We start from the raw sequence: 11,738 nt of genomic DNA on the forward strand, positions 1-11,738 counted from the left end.
GCTTGCTGATCAAGTGGGCAAACCTCACACGAAGATCACGCTGGTCCAGGATGTGGGACAGCTGCTGATCTTCATGGAGTTCCCATAACTCCGTGGGCGAGTACTTGAGAGTCTCCACCCACGCCCAGGGCATGTCCTCACAGGAACTCCACGTGGGACAGTTCTCGGGCATAACCCAGGGGTATCCCCAAACAGGATAGAGACCACCCCGGGTCTCGGGCTTCTTACGACAAGTCGTAAAGTCCTTAAGGGGAATGCGGTGTTGCGCGAGAAGCACACACCGAGCAGCCTCCAAGTTGTCGACGAACAACTGTTCTTTCTGAACAAGGGCTCGTTCATAGATGCCCCTAGAAGTGTGGCCGCCCACAAGGCCACGAGGAGCGACGAGAAGCTCTAAGAAGAGGTCAGCCCCAGAGCTCTCCTCGGGAGGCCAATACCCTCTTGAGTTGATGGCAGCTCCCTGGCTGACGGGTGCCGCCACCGAACCCCCACGCACACGCTGGGCAGCTTGGAATTCCTCCTGCTGCCGGTCGAGGTCATTCGAGACCTCTCGGGGCTCAACGATAGCACCCTCCTCCTCCTCTTCTTCCTCCTTCTCCTCCTCTTCATCCGAGGAGCCGAAGAGACTCTGATAGGAGCGTCGAGTCTCCTTCTCCTCGCGGAGTGGAGACTTAGAGGCGGTACGCTTCTTTGAGGGCTTGGCGCCTTTGGCTTTAGAGGCCTTAGCGCGCGCAAGACCCTCGGCAAGCGAGAGACGTTTGCGAGGATTCTCTTCCTCATCGCCACCGGCTTTGGGAGCGCCCTTAGCCTTAACGGCCGGACTCTCAGAGCGCACAGAGGTGATCACCGTGATCACTAGCGAACGCCTGCACGCTGCCTTCTTTGTGCTCACTGGGCACTGGGCTGTGCCCTCCCACAGAGCCCGCAGGAGCATCCTGAGTGCTCTCGGACTCGGCATCGTCTTCACTGCCCGAGTTGAACTCGCGTTCTACGAACCGAGGGCTCGGACGGTTGTCTGAAGACGAGGGCGACGGACTACTGCGCCTGCTTGCGCGCTTGTCCGCAGCCGCGTCACCCGAGGAACCGATCGCCTCGGAGGTCACCTGAGTAGCCTCCTTGAGTGCAGAGCCTTTGCCGTGAGGCTTAGTGCTCTTGGCCTGCGCCGTACCGGCTGCAGCCTTGGAGCGTGTCTTAGCACCGCTCTTAGCAGTGCCGCGAGGCATGTTAACGGTCGAAGTGGAGACCTTGACGAAGAGCGCACAGGTTGCTGCTCGAGGCTCTAACTGTGAAGTGAGCCTCCGCCGCGCTCGCGCGGCCAAGTCGATGGTTTTCGACTTTGAGAATGAGAGTTTGTGACGAACACCTCTTCATTCTGATTGGTCGGTAAACCGAACCTAAGTGGGGGAGGATGTAACGGGGTACGTAGCCCTAAGTGTACCCTGGTTACATGGAGTGTGACACTTCACACTTCAGGAGTATGACACGTCATACTCCGAGATATTTGGTACAAGGTACCAAGGTCGTTCAAATCCAACCAATGGTTAAATGACATTGCATTTCTATAGGTAACTAACAGTTTGTATTAAACCCAAACTTAATCTACCTATAAATATACTCAGTTTACAATCTACCTTATTTGGGTCACTTCGCTCTCTTTAATAAAAGAGGGGACCTGTGAGCTGCCGTTCACTGAGAGTTTGTATACTCTCGGAAGATAACTTCCTCTTGCGCAAGGTGCTGTGTGACCCCGTCACAGATTCGCTGTGTATCCGATCAACTAAGTCAAGGAATCCAAGCTGAGCAACTCTATGCTGGATCAACGTGGAATTGATCAACACTCTGCTCATGCGACGCTTATCCGCTATCGACCGCATCTCCTTGCACTCTTGAGTTCTGACAACCAGCCAAAGCACTTGTCCGAACCCAATCAAGGGGCTGCACTGCAGGGCTGCCGATTATGGCATGGTCTTGTCAATAATTTCTTAAGAAATCATAAATATATTTATTTCGTCGACATCACGAATGCAATAAATAATTTATTTATCTCTACCATAATTTAAGAAAAGAGTTCTTCATCATTTTGCTATTCATGGCAAGCCAAGGCATTTTCATTGTAAATTTACTCGCAAAACGCTAAGCATCACAAGTCTCACGGACAAAGTAGGCAAAAAAGTGTCATTTCTGCACGAAAACGGTGTGATTTCGACAAAATGTGCATTTTTAAAATGATGCTGAGTCGCTCTACATTATGCTCTTATTTATTGCCTGATCACTGTACATGCCATAATGTATGTATTGGCACTACAGTAGCTTTCCAATACCATTATTTATGCTAAGGGAGGGTTCCCGATAAATAACAATGCCATAATCAGGAGCCCTGGGCTGCAGACGCACTGCAAGCCATCATTATTTTGCGTCGAGCGACATCAAAGTGAAACGCTGCAGTTCTGTACTATCGTGCAAGAAGACCTCACGTTGATCGACTTTGAGGAATTACTGCAAATAGTATTCTATTTTCCTGATATCAGACGACACAGTGCACTTTACTACATCAAGTTCTATCATCGATTCGCAGATAAATACTATTTTTCTGTCAAAGGTGGGTCATGTCGATGTCGTCGCCGTCAATTGAGTCAAAATCTGGAGCCGACGGCGCTGCCATTGCCCGAACCGTGACAGCCCCAGGTGCTGATACTGCCAACGTCGCGTACGGGATCATCACTGGAGGAGCTGTTGGCAATGCCGCATCCACGTCGGGGGCGGACGGTTGTGCGCCAATCAGCTGCACATTGTGGTTCTTCACGGGCTCCAACGCCGCGTCTTCAATCCCAGCTGCTTGGTTCTGCTCCTTGTGGGCCAGATCCTCTCTCATGGCCGTCCAGCCGAATAAATTCAGCAGAAGACCCGACCCCGATCCGGCACGCATCACCGGCGTAGCTGTTGCTATTGGCGACGCTCCGTCCGCAGGAGTGACCACCGGGTCGTCGTCATGGCTACCTCGTCGGTTGTGATATCTGTTGCTACTGGTTTGGTCATTTTCTCCATCTGAAACGCAGCTTTCACCTCGCTTCCGGATACGATAAATGACAAAAACCGAAGCGACAATGAAGCACATGGCACCGAGAATGGCTGCAATCGATCCGAACTGATTTACGGAAGTGTCCCGATCATTTGTTGCCATTGCATTGACCATACACTTTTTGTCAGGCCTTTGGCGATTCACTTGGAGAGCCTCGCAAATTGCCACACAGACACAGCCACTTTGACCCAAACAGTATCGTGACCGCGAATAATCCGAATGGTGGTAGATAATTTCGGCAAACGCCGTGGCCCGGCATAGCAGACACTGGGCGTCGTCATTTTCACAGTATGTGGCGTTGCCAGCCACAAAATCGTATTGCTGGTTTTCACTGTGGCCACTTTCGGTAGTCGGTTCGGAGCTGTTGCCACTTGTGCCATTGTATCCGGCTGTCACAAATTCCGCAGCGAGTTGGTTTGAAGGGGTTCCCTGTCGGAAATCCATTGCCAAGTCGAATTGTGACATGGAGACGCATTGGCCCATGGGGTTGACGAAACAACCTTCGGGCTCCGTGGTGATGTTAAAGTTGAGGCAATCATAGCACGAGCGCTGTAGCTGGCACGGATGGCAGTCATCGGTCGGGTAGTACATGCACGTGCCGTGTGTGCGTCGGAAGTTGATGTCTTCTTCGTGTCTGGCCTCGTCCTCGTCCTCGTCGTTGTTGGAGGTTGGAGGGGGTCCGCCGCTGTCGTCCATTTTACTGGTCTGGGCCGCGCCGGTGGACGCTAAATGGACCGATGGTGCTGCCACTTGAGAGCCCTGGTTCTCTGCTGACCATGACATGGCTGCTTTTTCGAGCCAGATTCATGTATAAAACCGAGCTGTTTTACACCCGGATTTTGTTTTGACCAATCCGGTAACTGAGATCTATGCTCACTTGGCTGTGTGCAAAACGCAAAGTGCAAAGCTGGTGACTTACCAGTAGCTGTAGACTTGATTTTCAGCGATGACTTTTAAAGCTTTAATAGTGTAGTGAATGATGGCTACCACATAATTGAATGGGATCGAAGCCAGCCGCTGGTAGTTACCGTAGAAGCGTGGGTGAAAAGCAACCTCTTGTCTTCTGTTCAAATTCGGCGGAGACTTGCAAGGCTCCCCGTTGGCAGTCTTTACCTCTCAGGTTTGTTTGGCAAGTTGCCAGTGGCAACTGTTGCCGCAACAAGCAAGCTGCTTGCTCGGTGTTGGTAAGAAGCAGACACTGCACGACTACCGGTATTTATGCCTACTTCTCACTTGGCAGTTCTAAAGCTTCTTTGTAAAAGCTTCATAGTTGTGCGCACGACGCTGAAGGTTTCTAACGGCCTTAAAAAACGTCGGAACGCTTGATTTCCGACGTTCTAAGGCAGGAAAGTAAATCTGGACACGAAACCACCGCCTCTGCAACGCGATGGAGCCCTTTGCACGTTCATTGCCGCTCTCGACGCCAGCAACAGCGTAGGATACAACAGCCAACCGCTTGAACCGATGCCAGAGTCCACATCTCAATCGGTTCGCTCCGGTGTTCGTCGCCGCGCCCAGACCTCTCCACATCCCGCAAACGATGACCGAACACAAGGAACCTGCTCATATTACCCGGCGGATTTAGGAGGCTGTCGAGCGCCTCGTAGTTGTTTTGACTGCCTCAACTCAGAGCTCGAGAAGGAGCCGGACGGCTGCATGGTCAACGAAGTCGGACGATGCGTCTCCATTCAGGGCAACTACGATAATTCACTGGATTTCCGAGTTGTGTCAACCCCAGTGGCTAGCGATGCGATAAGCAATAAGAGAATATCTAGCATCAGCCACAAGGTGACTCAACCTCCACGCAATCTGATAGATTTCCATATCGAGCTGGAATTTCCAGCAGCGAACACAACCTATTGTGAAGCCAACGACGTGCTGTTCAGTGCAGATCTACTCACTGGTGGTGGCTTCATGTACGGCACTAAGGGCTGCGTATTTGTCGGAGTGTGCGAAGTTCCGAATTGGATTTACGTCGTTGGTGGCAGCGACTGCTCTAAATTGAGTGCAACTGATTACCGGTACAAGGATCCTGGCGATGATGTCCAGGGAGATGCCAATACCGGTAAAGACAACCCGCAAGGTTACGTGGTGTTTTGGTGTGTTGCGATCGCAATCATTCTCACGCTTGTGGCAACTTTGGCCATGGTGATCACGATTCACCACCATCGCAAAGGTAGAACGGAGGAATTGCAACGGCAAAGAACGATCGTTATTGGAGAGCCAATTGCCAGTTCACCAAGCAGCAAAACTGGCAAAAGTGGCACACAACTTTTGAACTTGATCGGCTGGGAAGCCATGCGCGCCGATCTCATCGAGAAGGAACGTCAAGATGTCCAAAGTCGCGTTTGCATACAGCCATGCCCCGTTATCGACAGCAATCTTCCTAGTTTTTCTCCGTCGGCGCATTATCTTCAACTCGTAGGGGCTGAACCTTCAGCACCTGTAATGTCGCCCATAAACTCATCCGCTCCACGTTTTCCAGACTGCTAACGCACAAAAATAAAGAAGAGGGTTTTGACTTTTTTGGCAAGCTTGCAACAAGTTGCCAGTTCACACGGCCATTTCACAATTGGCACAAAGACTTGTAGCTCATACATGTACATTTTTGCAACGTGATTATACGACCTCACTCCAGCAGGGCAATATCCTACAACTCCCGGCGCGAAGGGTGCTCGCTAGGTGACATCGGCCGATACCCGTCGCCTTCTTCGACAGTAGCGGCAGGTAGCGCAGTTGATGTCCGTGTCAGAGTCGGCTTCGGTGTTGCACTCTCGCCCGCCAGGCGACTCTGCTCGCTGGAGACGAGTTTCTCGCGCATATCTGACCAGCCCGACAAGCTCAGCTGCGGCAAGTGAGCTAAGCCCGCAGGGCGACGCGATTCACGCAGAGCCGCACGCGCGGCGTCACGTGCCTCGCGGTCTTCAACATCTTGCCGCTGTCGACGCGCGAGCTGGCGCTTAGTGAGGACCGTCGCAACGACAAAAAGTCCGATAGTTCCGGCGATCAGCCCCGCTACCAACCGGAACTGCGACCCGTCGAGCGCTGGGATGCACCAGTTGTCCACAATATTGTCATCACGACTGGATAATTCGCACGAGGCAATGCAAATGCAGCCGCTCTCTCCCACACACATGGCGTTCGGTTCCACATACGCCCCCGCACTATCGTCGCGGGTCCAATTCGCTTTGCAAGCTGAACAAACCGAGTCGTTCGAGGCGCAGTACGTAAAACGGTCCATGGGATATCCCCCCACACTCGATAGCATGTACGCGTTCATACATTCGCCGTAAGCGCTGATGGCGCACTGCAAAGATACACCAATACAAAATGATGACCCGAGGCCACGTCAGTCTTCCGAGGTTTTATGCGTAAAGCTAACGTGTCTTAACCCACATCTTGGCCTGGGATGGCGACATTCAAGCAGTCCAAGCAGGACCGAGGGTTGGAGCAGATGCCGCCCGAGTACCACGTGCACGAGTCTCCGCTGTTGGAGGATTCCGTCTTGGGGGCGCTGGTGAACACAATGGAGCCGTCATCTCTGGTCAAATTGGACGCGTTCTCACTGCCGACGTCGTTCGCGCTGCTGTTCGAACCAGAGCTGCTCATGCCGGTCGGTGGGCGGAATCGCAACTGAGATTATGGCAGGAATTGGGCAATGAACCACCCTGGAGCGCGACATTTTTCAGAAACTGGGCGGAGATTATCAATCTTCTTCGGGAAAAAAGTGGATTTTGGAGCGACCTTTGATTGGGAATTCTTTTGTTTTCTTCTTAACTTACAATTACATCAGTATATAAGGACAGAAAACACTTAAACAGTATCATTATACTATATTTCATTAAAGGGATACCATCAAGTATTGGAAAGGGATGTGCTGGCAATGCAAAGCTGCACAAAAAATCGGTCCACATTTCGCGTTAACTTCAACCTCAGGGAACTATGTTTTCCACTCCATTTTGTAAATACCGGTATACCGCAACCGTACCGATATATACTCCTGGGCGAGCTCTCACACTTCGTTTTTGGAAGAACAAGCAGCAAGCAGTCAAGAAACAAGCGATCATTCTACAGCGCTATCTAAAATGACCACTCAAGCGACCACCGAGGCCACCAGCGCTCCCAGCTCGACGCTCCAGGGGCGATAATACCCATACGGACAGCGTAGCTCCCGCCAGCAGAGGTGACGTCGTCGATGTCACTGGCGGTGACGGGCCGTAGACGGCTGCTTCTGCGCGTACCACAACTGTGAGATGCTATCCTGCTACTGTGAGATGCTACTTGCTACGGTCTGCCAGTGTCCAGTGCCAGACGTCATTGCCACAGCCCAAGACACTGGCAATACCAGTACTACCGATCCAACCTACAATCCTACGCGTGTCTATGCATGTACTGCATCCCGGCGTACCGGTCTGCAACGCGCTCACGTGCGAGCGGCGTGCGGAAGATACCAAGGACTGTATGAAGGACGACATTGGTGGCGGTGAGCAACTGCAACTGCGTTGCAGGTGATGGTGAACTACTTAGCTTTCTATAGACTATCTTAGACTGAGTATGTGTTAATCTAACTTTGCGGAACATGGAGGTTCAGGTGCTGGCAGCTCTCACTCTCACAACTGCTTTTGCTGTGCTGCGTGCACAACGAGTGAGAGGCAGCAAGCACCAGAACTCCGTGGTCCTGTCGTGGTACTTTGCCCGGCACTCACGTGTCTTACATTCTATTCCTACTTGCTCTACACCTACTGCCCTACAAGTCTGTGCTTATGGCACCTACGTTACGTAGTGATAGAAGGTCGGAGAGCCCGGTGACGCGCCATGCGTCATCTCAACAACGGATCCCAATCAGGGCGCAGCGATCGACTGACGTGGACTCTGGTGTTGAAAACACACAAGAAGAAGTTTTGACGAATCAAGGAGGAGATTCCCCGGGATTGGTCGAAAGACTGAATGGCCCGGATGATGCGACATTATCGCAATCTGATGCTGAGCGACTAATTCGCTCATTGGTTGGAATTACTGGTGGGCGACCGTTGCTTCGAGTGTTACTCGAATGTATGCAGAATTCGAACACAATCGAAGAAACGGGGCCAGTTGAAAATCCGCCCCCTCCGCCTCCACCACCCTCGAGCCAAGGATCGGTTGGCAGTGGACGAAGCTACACGAGCCGAGGAGAGAGCAGTCTGGACAACATGAACCCCGGTGGTCGGTACGACGACAAGGAGCTGTCCGACCACACCAAGGCGTTGCGCAACTCCGCAAGCATTGTGTTGCCTAAGCTTCACAAGAAGGAAGACTACAAAGCGTGGCGAAGCGAGGTGCCGTTGCACTTCGAGACGCGCTCGCTAGGCGACATTACGTATGGAGGAGAGCGATATGACGAAGAGGAAGGTCTACGTCGCCCTAAGTATCATGAGTGGTATGCGACGCGAAAGAACAAGGCGTTCTCCGCGTTGGCCCTATCTCTATCTGTGGACTTACGCATTACGTTCAAGATTGATGAGATAAGAGACAACATGGATGCGGCAGCAATGCTGTATTCAACAATTACCAAACACTTTGTGGCTGGAGACGGCATCATCCCTGACTACTTGCTACAGGACTTGGTGACTCGCCGATTACAACCGAACGAGTCCGTTACTGCGTACGTGGAGGACATCGGACGAAAGGTGACACTCCTGCGTCAAGGAAATGGTGAATTTGAAGAATGGCAACATGCAAGCCTACTTCTATCAAACTGCGTGTTGGTATTTCGAGATCTCGCGCGTGAACACGCAGACTGGATCAACCAACACGACCGTCGTGGCCTAAAGCTGTCCGAGGCATTGCAGCGCCTGCGTTCTGCTGAACATCAGCGTGATCAGCTGCAGCAGCAGACGAACCGGCCTACAACGCGGACAATGCAAGTCGCGCAGGTTGGTACTGGCCAAGGACAAGGACGAGGACAAGGTCAAGGCTACGGACATGGACACAACAGTGGAAGTGGACGTGAGTCTGGAAAGAAACGTGGGAAGAACCAGCGCAAGAAGGCAAAGGTTGCAGCTGAGAAGAAGCAGCACGCAGCCTGCGCTAACTGCAATGGAGATGGTCACTGGTATGCAGAATGCACTGCGCAGACTGGCATGCAACTGAGACCAGACCTGGCCAAGAGACTTAAGAACAAGTTAAAAAAAAAGAAGTCGCCAGCTTCCCTCATCAACTCGGTGAGACGAGTTGAAGTTGCCCAGTCTGACAGTGAGCAACGAGCCCTATTCTCGGGTCTCTCGTTGTGTGCGACGACACGACTGGCGAATAACGATGGGAACAACGATGGTGTGGCGACGGCTGCACACATGTCTCCCGTGTATTCGGTGACAACACCTGCGAGCAGTGAGGCTGAAGATGAGAATCTGGCTGAAGAGGTGAAGACGTCGGCAGTCGGACTCGAGTCCAAGTATACACCTGCAGTACACCCGAACGTGCCAACGACACCGCAACAACTGCAACAACTGCAACTGAGAGTTCCTGCTAACCATATGCAAGGTAGAGAACAAGAACAAAAGGATGGACAAGTGCATACAGGACACCAAGAGGTGCAACTTGCTGTACCAGCGGCGATGAAAAGCCAGTGGGAGAGTGGCCAATCGCTTGGTTCACCTCCTGCTTTGGGAACTGCACTATACTATCTGGGTCAAGGACTGATGCAGAGCTCGCAAGGACCTGGATCTGAGCTATGGTACACCAAAGGTGGACCACAAGTGGGTCCACCTGTGCCGGGGGATGATCATTGTGGACCTAATGTTGAGCGACGCGGACGCCAAGGACCCGCGCAAGATTACGGGCGAGGATATCAGTCCAACATGAGTCCTTATGAGCTAGGACGCAGTGGATTTATACCAGGACGAGCTGACTCACTACAACTACAAGGATGGAACTACTCACCTCCGCGGAACTTCCAAAGAGGAAGATCACCGCAACGTGGAAGGAGCCGCTCACCTCCTCAGGACTTCCAACGAGGAAGGTCGCCGCAACGTAGATGGGGTCGCTCACCGCCCCGAAACCTGCAACAAGGAAGACCACCGCAGTCTGGAAGAAGTCGTTCACCGAGAGGAAGATCACTGCAGCGTGGGCGTTCGCCATTGCGTTGGCGTTCGCCACCTCGTGGTCGTAATTGGTCTGCTCGTCGTGAGCCACGAGCGAATAACCAGCCGCCAAGTCATTATGGACCCCAGCCGCAAGAGCCGTGGCGTAGTGGACCATCACCCGCGCGTGGACCACTACTGAATGATTGCATTCGTCGAAATGATCTTCAACGTCGGAACTTGTCGCCAAGTCGTCGTGGAAACTCGCCTAGACACTGCGAAAATCGTGGGAATGTTGGTATCGGTGGAATTTGACAGGTGAATGCGATTAATCGAAACCAAGGAAAGCAGTCTGATGACTCAGATTGGGTGGAGTGGATTTTGGACTCTGGCTCTCAGGCGAATGTCTGTGGAGACTTGTCTATATTTACTACCATTCGAGAAGATCGCACCAGTCGGCTTGACTTTGCCAACGGAACATCGGAACATGCAACTATGTGTGGTTCTGTCTTGCTACGCATTGTAAACCAAACAACTGGTGAACAAGAAGATCGCCTCCTTGAGGACGTGGTCTACACTCCTAATGCAAAGGTGAACATTATCAGCCTCGGTCACTTGCAGACGGCTGGGAAGTACAAGCTGCTGTGCTCAGATGATCAGCAGTCAGCTTGGCTCTCAAAGCCAGGTACTTCGTTGAAGTTTATCATGAGAGACAATATCTACCGATTGAAGGCAGAGCGAGTGTCAGGAGTGATGGTGATGGCAGCACGCAAACAAGACATGGACAGCAGAAAGACGATGGAGTTACTGCACCAACGGCTCGCTCACATGAGTATGGACACTGTGAGAGAACTGTCGAGTAAGCTCGATGTCGGAGTAAAGATTAATGCACAAGGTCTGAGCTCCTACGAGTGTGTTGCGTGTGCTGCTAGCAAGACTAAACGGATGACTTATGCAAGGATTCCTAAACGGAAGTCTGAACCGCTCGAGATGTTGATGATGGACATATGCACGATGAATGAACCGACGGAAGGTGGTGCAACTATGTTCCTGCTAATCATTGATGAAGCTACTCGCTTCAAGTGGGCGTATCTACTCGAACGAAAAAGTGCGGCTACACTGTACGTCAAGATTTTGCTACATCAACTTCGGACTCAGTTTCCCAAGCTCACTGTTCGGAGACTGCACTCTGATCAGGGTGGTGAATTCACCAGTAATGCGCTGAGAGATTACTGCAATGAGCATGGGATTGTGCAGCAGTTCACGAATGCTTACTCTCCTCAGGAGAATGGTGTGGTGGAGCGAGCGAATGGCACTGTACTGCCTCGCATCCGTGCTATGCTAACCGCTACACATCTTCCTAACATGCTATGGGGAGAAGCACTTCTACACATTGTTACGACACTGAATTGGCTACCAACTAAACCGCTAGGACTGGTCTCGCCATACAAGAAGCTGTACAGTGTGACACTCGATGTGGATGAGCTTCGGACTTGGGGATGTGTGGCACACGTGCGTGTCCCTCCTGAGTCCAGACAAAAGAAAGAAAAATTGGAGCCGAGAGCACGAATATCTCTATTACTTGGTTATAGTCATGATAC

General features: G+C 51.9%; 4 protein-coding genes across 4 annotated transcripts; 2 read left to right on the forward strand and 2 right to left on the reverse strand.

Moving 5' to 3' along the window:
- Positions 1–2,593: 2,593 nt before the first annotated feature.
- PITG_10678 (uncharacterized protein) lies at positions 2,594–3,862 on the reverse strand (the record flags this gene model as incomplete). Its single annotated transcript, XM_002901485.1, has 1 exon — positions 2,594–3,862. One exon carries the CDS (start codon positions 3,860–3,862, stop codon positions 2,594–2,596), a length of 1,269 nt encoding a protein of 422 aa, XP_002901531.1.
- A 681-nt stretch (positions 3,863–4,543) lies between these two features.
- Positions 4,544–5,572, forward strand: PITG_10679 (uncharacterized protein; the record flags this gene model as incomplete). Its single annotated transcript, XM_002901486.1, has 3 exons — positions 4,544–4,801; positions 4,910–5,060; positions 5,163–5,572. 3 exons carry the CDS (start codon positions 4,544–4,546, stop codon positions 5,570–5,572), a joined length of 819 nt encoding a protein of 272 aa, XP_002901532.1.
- A 157-nt stretch (positions 5,573–5,729) lies between these two features.
- On the reverse strand, positions 5,730–6,215 carry PITG_10680 (uncharacterized protein; the record flags this gene model as incomplete). The annotated part of the gene is made up of 1 exon (XM_002901487.1): positions 5,730–6,215. One exon carries the CDS (start codon positions 6,213–6,215, stop codon positions 5,730–5,732), a length of 486 nt encoding a protein of 161 aa, XP_002901533.1.
- A 273-nt stretch (positions 6,216–6,488) lies between these two features.
- Positions 6,489–7,591, forward strand: PITG_10681 (uncharacterized protein; the record flags this gene model as incomplete). The annotated part of the gene is made up of 2 exons (XM_002901488.1): positions 6,489–6,692; positions 7,301–7,591. The coding sequence occupies 2 exons, from the start codon at positions 6,489–6,491 to the stop codon at positions 7,589–7,591; spliced, it is 495 nt and encodes a 164-aa protein (XP_002901534.1).
- Between the last annotated feature and the right edge of the window lie 4,147 nt (positions 7,592–11,738).

The sequence above is a fragment of the Phytophthora infestans genome, genomic scaffold, assembly GCF_000142945.1.
Source record: "Phytophthora infestans T30-4 supercont1.20 genomic scaffold, whole genome shotgun sequence".
In the NCBI taxonomy this organism is placed as follows: domain Eukaryota; phylum Oomycota; class Peronosporomycetes; order Peronosporales; family Peronosporaceae; genus Phytophthora; species Phytophthora infestans.